Genomic DNA, 15,795 nt, shown 5'->3' on the forward strand with positions numbered 1-15,795 from the left:
GTGACATCAGACATCTTTAATTAGCCCTACTCAAAAATGGCGGCAACATAAGTATCCTGGGCCCGAGGTCGGTTGTAACCCGGAAGTGCCTTTGTAAAGGAGGGGGTGGTTAGACTATCCGGAAGTGGATGGAATGAAGAGGTGCCACTTGGCGGCCATGGCAGCTGTAGTATCGGCGACTCCGGGTCAAGGCCCGGTCGAGTGCAGTACCATGGGCAGCACCGGGTATAGGGCAGAGACAGCTTTGTGTCAACTTTGCTGCTGAACCCCTAGGACCCATCGTTAGAGACCTGCAGGACTCCTTTCCTCATCCCGGGCTCGGAGGAGAGTTTGCTGGGACTGGTGGGCTGGTTTCCTGCTCTGGGGGGCGGATCACCTTTGGGGCCGCCTCTTGGAGACAGGGGCGCCTAGGGAACGAACAGGTTCGCTTGAGTCACTTACCCGCCGCCGCCTAAGACATTGTGCCACCCTCAATCCGACAATCGAAGAAATCGATCATTTGCACATTTTCCCCATTGACTTTTCCCATCTCTGTTAACCCACGAGAATCTAATGACTGGCATCTGAGAACCCAGAGCTTGGGACCTTAGATTGCTGTAAGCTTTCTCTGGTGCTAATATCAGCAAAAAGGGTCTGTTTCCGAGTACGTTCAAGAGGAAGGTGCCTCGTGAACACATCTGCTGGTGGGGAGGCCTAAAGAACTGGAAAGCCCACTCTCTTGGAACCACTACACCTGTTTAAAGAACCTAAGCGCCATTTAAAGCCACTGGAAATTTGTTGTCTAGTGGTTGTGGGTGAATAAAGGAGGGCAGAATGGATGATTTCATCTCCATTAGCCTGCTGTCTCTGGCTATGTTGGTGGGATGTTACGTGGCCGGAATCATTCCCTTGGCTGTTAATTTCTCAGAGGTAAGAAATTCTCAATTTTCTGTCAGCTGTCAGGATGGCTGTGAGATAGTAGTTTTAGTTGCAAAGGGAAGCTGCTTCCCTAGTTAAATCTCAAAGCTGAAGTCTCATTAAGAAAGACTATCTTTTTTAAAAGATACATAACACTTAATAATAGAAACAAACCTCATATTCAGCAGTGGAATTCTTAACCCGGGGTGGATAGATATTCCACGGAAGATCCTAGAGTATTCTGAATCCCCTAGAATTGCTCACAAAAATTTGAGGTTCTGTGCATTTACCTGGAGAGAGGCACCATAACATTTCTTTTGATTCTCAGAGATTTCATGGAATCAAGGTTCCAGATTGTTATCAAGAAAATAAATGGAGGGCTGGGCGCGGTGGCTCACGCCTGTAATCTCAGCACTTTGGGAGGCTGAGGTGGAAGGATTGCTTGGGCCCAGGGGTTCTAGACCAGCCTGGGCAATGTGGCGAGACCTTCTCCCTACAAATGAGGCTGAGGTAAGAGGATCGCTTGGGCCCAGGAATTCTAGACCAGCCTGGGCAACGTGGCGAGACCTTGTCCCTACAAATGAGGCTGAGGTAGGAGGATCGCTTGACCCCGGGTGGTTGAGGCTGCAGTGAGCCGTGTTTGGGCCACTGCACTCCAGCCTGGACAGCAGAGTGAGATCCTGTCTCCAAAAAAGAAAAAAAAAGAAATGGAGAATGTTATTTTTCCACATGAACTGAAATCAATATGATAACTTCTTTCTGAGAAAGTCAAACACACCTTTCTGAGGAAAGCTGTTTTGTTTTCTGGATGCCTGTACTAGAATGAATGTAAGAAAAAACTAAAATAGATTGTTCTTAACTCATATTTCTTTTTAAAGAAGGGGAGCCTTGGAATTGATATTCTGAAGTTGTTTCAAATCTATTTGCTTAGCAATGAATTTTTGGTTAATACGTTTTGACATTTTCGTTAATTTGATTGGCACCTTGAACAGACGTTAAGCAAGGGTCCCGGGAAGAGGGATAGACGAAAGCACTGTTCGGTGAACATGCCGATAGGTCCTTTAGGTAGGCATAAAAAATTCACGAATTGCACAGCGTTCAAAGATTTAGGGGGGAAAAACTACTACATTCAGAGGGAACAGGATTTCATGAGTTTGTCCTAGAGTTCAGCAGTAAAATAGGCCCTAGTTTCAATGCCATTCCTGAAAGTACTTTCAAAGGAGGCCTGAAGTAGAAAGGAAAGGTATAAATGAAATATTAAGTACACCTTGAAGAAACCTGAGGAAGAGGAGACATTACAGGTGAAAATAGCCTGTGGGTGGGAATGAAGGTGGGACAAGGTGTTGTCAGTTTGAGGAAAAGTAAAGCCCATAGCCAGATGGAACAGATGCTTAAATTGTTGCTGCTCTTTTTCTGTTTCCTTTTTAATCTGTACCCCTCAGCATCTAATGATAGCATTTTTAAAAATTACGTGCATTACCTAACTTCACTTAAAAAACTCAAGCTGGGTGCGGTGGGGCGCGCCTGTAGTCCTAGCTACTCAAGAGGATAAGGTGGGAGGATTGCTTGAACCCAGGAGTTAGCCTGGGCAACATTGAGACTCTTTCTCTTAAAAAAAAAAAAAAAAAAAAAGAAAAGAAAAATCAGTGACATATAGATGAGGAAACGGAGACTGGATAGGTTCATGAAGTTTGTTAGAATCAGAAGAGAGATATTTTTTCAGTCTAGCTTTTCTGACTCAGACCAGTTCGTAGCCACTAAGCATTTCGGCAAAGGTACATGGTACATATACATGGTAGCCTGTGTGCCAAATCCAGCCTGCAGACTGTTCCATTAGCAGAAGTTTATTATTGTTGTTGTTTACCAGTATTTTCTCAAGGCAAAGGTTGGGTCAGGCTGAGTAGCAGCTGTTAGACACAGTCCTCCTTGCCCTTGAAGCCTGTTTCACTTATTTGGGTTACCTGCCTGCCCAGTACTTTGTGAACCTGCTGTGTTTCCTTTGACATAACCATATTTTCTTATAACGATATTAGAATTGAATTGACATTAGTAGGGCTGACATGTGTGAGATTTGGGTTGGTTTGTATATTTTTAAACATATTGAAGTAACATTTATGAATAATTATAATTAATTCTGATAAGCAACCAGTAAAACTTTTTATTTTTATAAAATGCTTTTAACTTTACCAATTTCAGTATTTTTTCAAACTACCTTGAATGATTATTGCAATATGCAGATATATACTATTTCCTTTTTCACTGGAAGGAAATGTTTACAGGAGTGGTGTTAATAACTGGGCCATTAATACAGATAATTCGTATGTCATGTCATTTGTGGCTTTCTTAAATTGACGGTCAAGTGGTCTTTTCCAGCTGTAGGTCTTAAAATGCTAAAATCAGCATTCATAATATCTGTTTATTATTAGAGTAGATGCAATGCATTTTGAGCTATTAGAATAAAAAATGAAAGTTATATATAACTTAAAGACATCCTAGAATTCAACTAGGATTTCTATCTCCTAGGAACTAAACGTATTTTCTAGGTAAATTATGCCATTATTATGGACCAATGTTATAATGAAACTAGTGAGATGGTAAATTTGTAAAAATAAATTTCATTCATGGGGGACTGCAAAGCACCATTTCTTTCCTTAGAAAATAATTCCTCAAACTCCTACACTGGATAAATGACTTGCCTTTTTAAGGAAGTCTGGCTTTCTTAGAGACTAGTGTTATTATTTTACAGTTCACTTTCATTCACATCAGTGGTGTCCAATCTTTTGGCTTCCCTGGGCCACATCAGAAGAATTATCTCAAGCCACATATAAAATACACTAAGATAGCTGATGAGCTAAAAAAAAAAAAAAAATGCAAAAAAACTCATAATGTTTTAAGAAACTTCATGAATTTGTGTAAGGCTTCATTCAAAGTGCTCCTGGGTTGCATGCGGCCCATGAGCCATGACTTGGATAAGCTTGATTTACATGAAAAGATATGCTTTTGGCCGGGCGTGGTGGCTCACGCTTGTAATCCCAGCACTTTGGGAGGCCGAGGCGGGCGGATCACGAGGTCAGGAGATCCAGACCACAGTGAAACCCCGTCTCTACTAAAAATACAAAAAATTAGCCGGGCGTGGTGGCGGGCGCCTGTAGTCCCAGCTACTCGGAGAGGCTGAGGCAGGAGAATGGCGTGAACCCGGGAGGCGGAGCTTGCAGTGAGCCGAGATTGCGCCACTGCACTCCAGCATGGGGGACAGAGCGAGACTCCGTCTCAAAAAAAAAAAAAAAGATATGCTTTTTATTCATGTTTTTAATCTTGCTGCTGCTTTCTCATTCAATACTTTTTCTAAAAATTTCTCAGAACAGGAATAAAAGTCAGATGATCAATTATGGCAAGATTAGTATTTAAAAACGAGTTAAAATTAGGTAGTTCATCTGAAATTGCAGTAGTAGTGGGGTCTACCTGCCAGATGTGACCACCAAGAGGTTTATGTGACATTGATTTCTCTGTCAGTTTCTCCTCACCCCAAAACTACCTTTCTTGATACTTTTGTGGCCTTCTTCCTTGCCCTTTGACCTGGCAACTGTACCTTCATGCCTTAAAAATTTATAAAACAAAGGAAAAAAATCTGATTCTCAAATGCAATTATAAGTAACTATGATAATCAGGATGTTAATTTTTTCAGTATACAGGAAAGAGAAACACTTTTAACTTTTAAAGGAGGCCAGCCAGGTGTTGTGGCTCACGCCTGTAATCCCAGCACTTTGGGAGGCTGAGGTGGGCGGATCACCTGAGGTCAGGAGTTCGAGACCAGCCTGGCCAACATGCTGAAACCCCATCTCTACTAAAAATACAAAAATTAGCTGGTCGTGGTGGCACACGCCTGTAATCCCAGCTACTCAGGAGGCTGAGACAGGAGAATTGCTTGAACCTGAGAGGCAGAGGTTGCAGTGAGCTGAGTCCCACCATTGCACTCCAGCCTGGGGAACAAGAGCGAAACTTTGTCTCAGGAAAAAAAAATAAACAAATAAAATAAATAAATAAATAAAATAAATAAATAAATAAATAAAGGAGGCCAAAGCATGCTTTACACAAATGAAGTCCTGTTTGGTAAGGGAGTGAGACCCATTGGTTTATAGTTAACACTATCTTATGTTTTTTCGATTGAATTGCTAATGAGTAGTTTTCTTTGGCTCTAAATAACAGTGTTACATAAGTAGGTTGAGAGCCTATATTACCTAGTATAAACTCAGTACTGCTGCAGTTGATAAATGGAGCTATGATACAAAAACAGATGGCCCAAGTGGGATTTCAGATTGATTGTCCGAGGGTTGTTACTCACCTGAGTATGTGTCGTCTTTGTCACAGAGCTGGTAACAGAGAGCAAGCTGTTTTTGGCTCAGCTCGACAGCAGTATTCCTCCAACTGCCTGGTAAAGGATCAGTTTTTCTTTTTTTTATTTCCATCCATACCAATACACTTACAAAAATGTAGTAGGAAAATGAAGTGAAAAAAACAGACATAGAAAATACAAGCCCAAATGTATTGTTGTTATATTCAACAGATAAAAAATTACTACTATAATTGTAATAACCATATTGCTCTAAAAATTTCTGAAGGCTTTATCTCAGTTTCCATACTTTTCTTATTGCAGACCAATTTGAGTTATAATGCCACATTTTTCATGTATTAAAACAGCAAAGCAGGCCAGGCGTGGTGGCTCACGCCTGTAATCCCAGCACTTTGGGAGGCCGAGGCAGGTGAATCATCTGAGGTCGGGAGTTCGAGACCAGCCTGACCAACACGGGGAAACCCTGTCTCTACTAAAAATACAAAATAATTTGGGCGTGGTGGCGCATGCCTGTAATCCCGGCTACTTGGGAGGCTGAGGCAGGAGAATCGCTTGAACCTGGGAGGCAGAGGTTGCAGTGAACCAACATTGCGCCATTGCACTCCAGCCTGGGCAGCAAGAGCGAAACTCCCTCTCAAAAAAACAAAAAACAAACAAACACAAACAGCAAAATTGGGTGTAGTGGCACACACCGGTTAGTCCCAGCTACTCCAAATGCTGATGTGGGAGGATCACTTGAGCCCAGGAGTTCAGGGTTGCAGTGAGCTATGAGTGTGCCTGTGAATAGCCACTGGCAACATAAGGAGACCTACTCCCTAAAATAACCAATAGCATAAATCTGTAAGTTGGCAGATGAAAGTAGTGCTATTCTTAGGATGATTTTAAAGTTGAATATGATTAATAATGCACTAATTTCAAAAGGGACTGTCTGAGACAGTATCATTCAAAATCAGTGTTACTACTTGAATAAGCTATTAAAATCCAAGTCTCTTCTGTTAAATGACTTTCTAGGATTGTTGTGAGGTTGAAATAATATAAGCACAGGCTTAACGCTATGTCTAGAACATAATAAAAACTTTCAAAAATGTTGAGGCAGATTCTCAATACTGATTAGAAAAACTTTTAAAGATTTTCATTTTTATAATTTTGTTCTAATTTATAATTGTTAAACCTTTTATTTGGAAACAGACTTAATAATGGAAAGCTCCTCCCCCTCCTCCCCTTCCCAGTCATGGAAACTTCTCGGCAATTTGTTTAGAATCCAAAGGTCTTGTTTTGGGGTTTGGTTTGCATTACTATTTACCATAATATTTGGAGAGGCCAGGGCTTTTCCTCTACCCTCCCTGCTTTATAGTATTTTTCTTAGTATTTAACTTTCTTTTCTTCATTATACTTACTCTCATTTTAAGCTTTGTTTTGTTCTTTCATGTTTTAAAGTTTTGTGTCTGTATTAGTCCATTCTCACACTGCTAATAAAGACATGCCTGAGACTGGGTAATTTATAAAGGGAAGAGGTCTAATTGACTCACAATTCAGCATAGCTGGGGAGGCCTAAGGAAACTTAACGATCATGGCAGAAGAGGAGGCAAACACATCCTTCTTCATGGGGCGGCAGGATGGAGAAGTGCTGAGCAAAAGGGGGAAAGTCCCTTATAAAACCATCAGATCTCATGAGAACTCACTATCACAAGAACAGCATGACCTCCCACCAGGTCCCTCGCATGGGAACTACAACTCAAGACGAGATTTGGGTGGGAACACAACCAAACCATATCAGTGTCTGATTATAATAACTGACTCATTCATAGTAAGTATCTTTAGGGGTTTGAGTTACCCGCAAATCAAAGGTTTATTGTATCTGAAGAACAAATTTATTCAGTATGCTTCTGCCTCTACAATAGGTTCTCTTTGAAGTAGATTTAACAGTTACATTTTTAAGGACTTTTGTATTGTCTGGTACATTGCTCTTACCCTCTTATGGTAATACAAGAGATTTTATACCTGTTTGGAATTTCATTTGTAAATTCTAAGATTTGGGCCGGGCATGGTGGCTTATACCTGTAATCCCAGTGCTTTAAGAGGCTGAAGCTGGAAGATTGCTTGAGGCCAGGAGTTTGAGACCAACCTGGGCAACAAGTGAGACCCTGTCTCAGGTGAATGAACATAAATTATAAAATTTTAAACTTTGCAGTCTCAGTAAATCTATCCATATCTGGAAAGAAATCATCAGTTTGTCTTTTCTCAGATTGAACTACAGATTGTTGCTTCATAAGGATCTTTGATAAAACTAAGTTTGGATCAAATAAAATCTGGTTGCAATATGATTCAATATTATTTTCTTGAAAAACTTTGTTTTCTCCAGGATACTATATTGATAAACATAATTAAGACTTAACTGCATAATAAAATTAATAATGTTTATTGAGTTCTTTCTGTGTACCAGGCAATGATATGCACTATCTTATTAATCCTCAGGACAAGACTATGAGATACTGTTAAACCTCACTTTACAAATGAGCAAACTCAGGCTTGGAGAGGTCGTAGACTGTGGTAGAGGTGGGATTTGAAACTAAGTCATTTTGATTCCTATTGCCAAATCAATCACTTGACTACTAAATGTTGCCTTTTCTAATGAACACTGTGTAAAGAAGGAATGAAAATAGGATCTATCTAAATTGATGCCTTTAGCTCCCCAAATTAGGAACATCTTTCACACCTTCCACACTATATCTCATGCCTTCTGCCTAGTCAGTGGAGTAGAACTTGAAACTCCAGAGGTAAGCAATCTCCAAATAGCATTGAAACCTGTAAGAAATAAGTTAATATGTCTTAGATGCCCTTTAAATTAACACCTGCCAATTTGGAGTCTGAAGTAGTTCCCATTGTGAACTATCCAAGATGAATTTCACACTTGACATCTTCACAGGTTAGTTGTAAATTGTGCTGTTCAAGAAGTGACGTCCTTTTCAAGAGAAGATGATGTGAAATGGATTCAGAATGTTTCTGTATGTGATAGTCTTAACCTCTCCTCTAATTAAAGAATTTAGTGATGAGACTTTTGTTGAATGACAAGATCCCCTTCAGCTCAGTCTGGAATTCCAGACTGGGCTGAACGCAGTGGCTTATGCCTGTAATCCTAGCTACTCGGGAGGCTGAGGTAGGAGAATTGCTTGAACCTTGGAGGCGGAGATTGCAGTGAGCTGAGATCGTACCATGGCACTCCAGCCTGGGCAACAGAGCGAGACTCTGTCTAAAAAAAAAAAAAAAAGTAGTAGTACTAAGTATGAGTACTGTTATTTCTTAAAACCTACAATAAAATTATAGAAATCTCAATCTTCCTTGAATACTAATATTCAGTTTTTAACTTTATTGAAATAAAATGGAAATAAGTATTAGTTGGACTGGAAATTTTTTATTTTTTTTTTTGAGATGGAGTCTTGCTCTGTCGCCCAGGCTGGAGTGCAGTGGCACGATCTCAGCTCACTGCAACCTCCCCCTCCCAGGTTCAAGCAATTCTGCCTCAGCCTCCCCAGTAGCTGGGATTACAGGTGCACACCACCATAACCGGCTAATTTTTTGTATTTTTAGGAGAGACGAGGTTTCACCGTGTTAGCCAGGATGATCTGGATCTCCTGGCCTTGAGATCCTCCTACCTCGGCCTCCCAAAGTTCTGGGATTACAGGCATGAGCCACCGTGCCCAGCCCTGGAAATTCTTATATGGAAATTCATTTTTAAATGAAAAGGTCTTGAGGGTAACTAATAGATAATTACATCAAACTATCTATTGCAAACCCTGTATTTATCTGAAGTTAATTTCCTTCCTTCCTCCCTCCCTCCCTCCCTTCCTTCGTTCCGACAGAGTTTCGCTCTTGTTGCCCAGGCTGGAGTGCAATGGCATGATCTTGACTCACTGTAACCTCCGCCTCCCAGGTTCAAGTGATTCTCCTGCCTCAGCCTCCTGAGTAGCTGGGAATACAGGCATGCACCGCCACACCCCACTAATTTTGTGTTTTTACAAATACAAAACATGGTTTCTCCATGTTGGTCAAGCTGGTCTCAAACTCCTTACCTCAGGTGGTCTGCCCGCCTTGGCCTCCCAAAGTGCTGGGATTACAGGCGTGAGCCACTGCGCCTGGCCAATTTTCTTTTTCTTTTTTTTATTTTTATTTTTATTTTTATTTTGAGACAGAATTTCGCTCTTGTTGCCCAGGCTGGAGTACAATGGCACGATCTCGGCTCACTGCAACCTCCTCCTCTCAGGTTCAAGAAATTCTCCTGCCTCAGCCACCCAAGTAGCTGGGTGGTACCTGCTACCACACCCAGCTAATTTTTGTGTTTTTAGTAGAGACAGGGTTTCACCATATTGGTCAGGCTGGTCTCAAACTCCTGACCTCACGTGATCCACCCGCCTCGGCCTCCCAAAGTGCTGGGATTACAGATGTGAGCCACTGTGCCCAGGCTGAGGTTAATTTTCTATTAACCAAAACATTGTACCCTAGCTCCTAAACCTTGTTGTATACTCCTTTCATTAATTCTTTATGCATTTGACAGAGACAAATTGGGGAAAGAAGACAGATTCTAAAAGCCAGAAACTGAACAATTAAATATGTCTTGTAGAGAAGTAGTTTAGCATAGTGTTTAAGATTATATATTCTGGGCCAGGGGCGGTGGCTCACGCCTGTAATCCCAGCACTTTAGGAGACTGAGATGGGTGGATCACGAGGTCAGGAGATCAAGACCATCCTGGCTAACATGGTGAAACCCCGTCTCTACTAAAAATACAAAAATTAGCTGGGTGTGGTGGTGCACACCTGTAGTCCCAGCTACTCAGGAGGCTGAGGCAGGAGAAGGAGAATCACTTGAACCCAGGAGGCGGAGGTTGCAGCGAGCCGAGATTGCGCCACTGCACTCCAGTCTGGGCGACGGAGCAAGACTCTGTCTCAAAAAACAAAAAAAGAAAAAAAAAGATTATATATTCTGGAGCTAGACTACATATAGGTTCAGATCATGGCTCTGCCGTTACTGGCTATGTAAACCTGGGCAAATTGAACTTTCTATGTCTCTGTTTCCTTGTCTCTAAGGTGGAGATAATAGAAGTACCTACCTCATAAGATTGTTTTGAGGATGAATGAGCTAATATATGTAAAGTGACTGTAATAGAACATGCCTGGCATAATAAGTACTTAATAAATGTTATTACAGTTATGATGAAGGAGAAGAATTTTAGTAGCACCTCCCTTGTGTAGAACTTGGCCATCCAGAAGCCACATTAATCTAAAGGACCAGCAAAGTCTCTTATTAGCCAAATAGCCTGAAGAGCAAGCGTTTTGTTTGCGCTCTACTGTTCCTGGTTCTCATTTGGCTCCTGTGTATCTTTTTTATGTAATTCTGGTAGGCTAGTGAGCCAGTTATCAATTTATTCCCTCTCAGCTTTAAATTCACTCTTCATTGACTACTCTGCAAAAACGCATCTGAGCCCCGTATTTTTTCCTCTACCAGCTGGCACAATGTTATGCTTTGTGTGCAAGGGGTACTGGAGAGAAATTGTCAGTGGAAGCGGTTTTCCTTCTTGGTTCTGGCATGCTTGCCCGGCACCAATTTCTGTAGCACAGGCAGCCTCCCCGGTGTCCAGTTCCTGCAATGCACCCAGCTTCTTCAGCACAGGTTCCTGCAGCACATGTGGCTGTGGCTTTTCCAGCCTCTAGCCAGGCTTCCCTGAGACCCAGCTCCTGCACCACCAATGGCTTCTCTAGCCCTAGCCTCCTGCTGCACACACAGTTGCTCACGCACCCAGCAGTCAGTAGTTGCCCCTGGCACTCCCCTTGGGTGGTTTTATAGTCTTGCCAGTGAGCCACTTTCCCCAAAACCTAGAGTACAGATTTCCAGCGAGTTCCACCAGCTTGGCACTATAGAAACTTCTCTGACATTTGCCAAGCCCCAGCCATCCCCTCTTCAACAGGATTTGGATCTCAGCCTTTGTGGGGCCTCTTCCTTTGAGCACTCTTATCTTAGTTCTAGGATAGTAGCTGTGCCTTATATCTGTTATTATATTCTTTTTTTTTTTTCTGGAGATGGAGTTTTGCTCTTGTTGCCCAGGCTGAAGTGCAATGGTGCGATCTCGGCTCACCGCAACTTTCGCCTCCCAGGTTCAAGTGATTCTCCTGCCTAAGCCTCCGAAGTAGCTGGGATTACAGGCGCCTGCCACCACGCCTGGATAATTTTGTATTTTTAGTAGAGACAGGGTTTTTCCGTGTTGGTCAGGCTAGTCTTGAACTCCCGACCTCAGGTGATCTGCCCGCCTTGGCCTCCCAAAGTGCTGGGATTACAGGCATGAGCCACCGAGCCCAGCCCTGCTATTATATTCTTTACGGTTCTCTCTTAGTCAGTTCCTCATCATTGTAGTCCCCTTTTATGCTTTTATAGGTATTCTTTTTTTTTTTTCTTTTTTGAGATGGAGTCTTGCTCTGTCGCCCAGGCTGGATTGCAGTGGTACAATCTTGGCTCACCACAACCTCTCTCTCCGGGTTCAAGCAATTCTCCTGCCTCAGCCTCCCAAGTAGCTGAGATTATGGCTGCCTACCAACATGCCCGGCTAATATTTGTATTTTTAGTAGAGACAGGGTTTCGCCATGTTGGCCAGGCTGGTCTCAAAACTCCTGACCTCAGTTGATCCTCCCGCCTTGGCCTCCAGAAGTGCTGGGATTACAGGTATGAGCCACCACGCCCAGCCCCCTTTTGTAGGTATTCTTTATGTTAAACTTTCTCTCTTCAAATTACTTTATGCTTTCTGTTTTGTGAAAGGACCCTGACTGATACAGATAGGTAATGGATCGTAAAATCAAATAAGGCTGAACAGAGAATTAAGCCTGGAGTAAAATAAGACAGCCCCAGTGTTGTGATATATGGCAGCTGATCTTCAGTGTCAGTGCCTGGGAGTCATTAGGGAGAAGTGAGAACTGTGGGCATCTAAAGGGCACATGTCATTTGATGACACCAAATCTTCCTATTTTTCCAAAGCTAGAAATCTGGATTTTTATATGAAGTCTCCTGAATTTTACCCTTTGGCTACTTATTCAAATATTTTGTCAGTGTATGGGCCAAACAACCCATGTTTGTGAGTCGACAAGCCTCTGGACTGCCTGATTTCTAAGTCCTCTGCATATAGAAGGGGTGGGCAAGCAAGTAGAGGAAATAAGTTACAGCATGGCAGTGAGGGTGGGAGAGACTGAAAAACATTTTGAATTATTATACAACATCAAAGTGCAGTTGTTTAGAACCACGTAGTAGAGGGGAAAACATCTCTATGTTCACATTAAAGACACTATATTCTCTAATTTGACTATAGTATAATAATTAATGACTACATGTCAACTGATAATGTCAGGTTCTACGTTGATTTTAACAGTAACCTTGAAAGGGAAGAATTCTTGTCCTGCTTGTAGATAAGGGGACTGGGCCTCAAATTTACTAAGTATAAAGCCCCTATTTACATTGCGTTTAATTAAATTAACAATTTTTTAAAAGACACTGTGGAAAATTTGGAAAATATGGTAATGTATAAAAGGAAAATGTAAGCATCTATTATCCTGCTGTTCAATTAGAATCACTAATAACATTTTTGTTTCTTTTTTTTCTATTTGTTTACATTTTTAACATAGTTAATTATGGTTGATACGTACAATTTACATTCTCCCTTTTATAACCTGGTAGTATATCATAAGCATTTTCCTTTATTCTTAAAAAACTTGTTCTAGGCATTTTTTGTTGTTGTTGTTAAGGCAAGGTCTCACTTTGTCACCCAGGCTAGAGTGCAGTGGCATGTTTGTTTTGGCACACTGCAGCCTCCGTCCCCTGGGCTCAAGCGATCCTTCTACCTCAGCCTCCCTAGTAGCTAGGACTCAGGCATGTGCCACCAAGCCCAGCTAATTTTTGTATTTTTTGTAGAGGCATAGTCTCACTATGTTGCCCAGGCTGGTCTTGAACTCCTGGGCTCAAGTAATCAATCCTCTTGCCTTGGCCTCCCAAAGTGCTGGGATTGCAGGTAGTGGGCACTGTGCCCAGCCTTGGGCATTTTTTAAAATGTCCTTATTACATTCAATTATGTACAGAAATTCTTTTTTTTTTTTTTTTTTTTTTGAGGCAGAGTTTTGCTCTTCTTGCCCAGACTGGAGTGCAGTGGCATGATCTCAGCTCACCGCAACCTCCGCCTCCCGGGTTCAAGCAATTCTCTGCCTCAGCCTCTCGAGTAGCTGGGATTACAGGCGTGTGCCACCACGCCCAGCTAATTTTTGTATTTTTAGTAGAGACAGGGTTTCACCATGTTGGCCAGGCTGGTCTTGAACTCCTGACCTCATGGTCCACCTGCCTCAGCCTCCGAAAGTGCTGGGATTACAGGTGTGAGCCACCGCACCTAGCCTTATGTACAGAAATTCTTAATATGCATTTAATGTGTTTTTACATTTTTGTCATGATAATAGTGTTGCATGAATATTTTCTTGTCTCAAGCATTGACCATATTTCAGATTATTTTTTTCAGGGATACAGTGATAGGGCTAAAGGGCATGAATGTTCTTCAGAAGGTTCTCAATCTGTATTACCAGTTTTTAAAAATGCATGTTTCCAACAAATGCAGATAACACTATATTCTCACAAACATTATTCATTTTTAAAACTGTACTAATTTCATAGAGGAAAAGGTATGTTTACTATTTTAGTCTGCTCAGTTCAGTTGAACTTCTTATGTATCAATGATACATTTATTGGCAATGCTTTTCCAGGTTCTTTTTCGATGGATTTTTGTTTGTTTTGGCTTTGTAGTTACATCAAACAATCTTATGGGATTTATATTTAGTTCTTTTATGTTTAGAAAGGAATTTTATACAAAAAGAAAAATAAATTAATCTTACTTTACAAGATTGGAGGAAATGGCATTAATAAAGTACTTGCTTGTTATTACTGCCTTAGAAGGTGTTAAGTAACCTTGATGTCAAATGAGTTAGGAAATAGGAAGCTTATATGCCTCTGGCAACGTGGCAGAATTGTAGCTTTGTTCACTGGAACTTTTGTTATTCTTGCAGTGGAGGTGCTTAGAAGCTGTTTTTTGCATGCTACTGATGATGTTGAAGACAAGTAATGACAACACCTACTCTGCTAAGTGCACTTATATCCAGCTCCTACACAATAATACTAGTAGCAGTAGCCCTTTCTTACAGAGGAGGCCATGAAGCCCAGGAAGGTTAAAGACTTGTCCTGTTTCACACAGCTGCTACTTAGAGCCAGGAAGCTTTTGGGCATCTTGTTTGAGCTGTAAGGACTTGAAGAACCAAATTAGATCTGAGTTTTCTTTATTATCTGTTACTAACACTTAGCAGCAGATAATATAGTGGCTAAATTGACGTTAAGAAATATCACTTTCTTGAAGCAGGTTTGTTTGTAAGAATATGGGGAAAAACTTTGTTGCCTGAACAAGAGTTACTTCATAGCCTGTGATATTTTATCTCTTCAGTGCCTAGAACTTTGAAGGGATCAATCTTATGATAAGAGATGTACCTTTGATTTTTTTTTTTTTTTTTTAAGGAAGCTGTAGTTGACGCTTTAACTACTAAGATGGGCATGGCACAAGGAAGATTGAGATAAAATATTTTCTGTATCAAAAGCTTTTAAAGGCTGGATGCAGTGGCTCATGCCTGTAATCCCAACACTTTGGGAGGCCAAGGCTGGTGGATCACTTGAGGTCAGGAGTTCGAGACCTGCCTGGTCAACATGGTGAAACCCTGTCTCTACTAAAAATACAAAAATGAGCTGGGCATGGTGGCACATGCCTGTAATCCCAGCTACTCAGGAGGCTGAGGCAGGAGAACTGCTTGAACCTGGGAGGTGGAGGTTGCAGTAAGCCAGGTTAGCACCACTGCACTCCAGCCTGGGCCACAGTGAGATTCCATCTCAAAAAAAAAAAAAAAAAAAAAAGCTTTAAAAATTGTTTGCTTGTCTTTAGGTGAACCAATTTGTTGACCGTTTCTGTGAGCAGGGAAAGAAAGACCATTTAACTACCTTGGTGTCTGCCAAGAAATTAAACTGACTTCAAAGCTTGTGCTGATGGTTAATGGCACAGCAAGTTGTTGTGAGTGCAAGCTGTGAGTTAATGGCACAGCAAGTTGTTGTGAGTGCAAGCTGTTGTTTTAATTAATATATCTGGCAGATCCTTTGGTTCAGTCAGACTGCAACTGTGAACTTCTAAAATGAGATAACATAAAACCAATGGCATTGCACAGTTCATGCCTCTCCTGAGCAAATACTTCATTTCACTGACAGAAACTGTTGCTTTGGGAACTCTCTTTTCATCTTGAATGACACTTGGAATTTGTAGTTCTCCATTTAAATAAACTTTTTAGTGATTTACCATAAGCAAAAGAGAGAACCTGTCAGCATTTTGTTGACTTTAATATAAACACAACTTGCGACTGAATCCCAAGTTGTGTGAAAGAATACAGCCATACAAATTCATGAAGCCACAATTCTAGCCCTTAAAATAAATCAGATTGAGTCT

At 41.3% G+C, this 15,795-nt stretch overlaps 1 protein-coding gene across 3 annotated transcripts in view; it reads left to right on the plus strand.

Annotated features, from left to right (window-relative positions):
* Positions 1-15,795, plus strand: part of SLC39A9 (solute carrier family 39 member 9) — a 74,253-nt gene that overhangs the window by 551 nt on the left and 57,907 nt on the right. For 2 of the 3 annotated variants that reach the window (XM_003263624.3, XM_012504400.2), the window contains exon 1: positions 118-909. The exons of the other annotated variant lie outside the window; for it this stretch is intronic. In XM_003263624.3, the coding sequence (XP_003263672.1) occupies positions 814-909 (96 nt within the window). In that variant the 5' untranslated portion in view covers positions 118-813. Of the gene's footprint in view, positions 1-117; positions 910-15,795 lie in introns of those variants that run through there. 3 annotated transcript variants of the gene reach the window in all.

This window comes from Nomascus leucogenys, chromosome 1a (assembly GCF_006542625.1).
Source record: "Nomascus leucogenys isolate Asia chromosome 1a, Asia_NLE_v1, whole genome shotgun sequence".
Lineage (NCBI taxonomy): Eukaryota > Metazoa > Chordata > Mammalia > Primates > Hylobatidae > Nomascus > Nomascus leucogenys.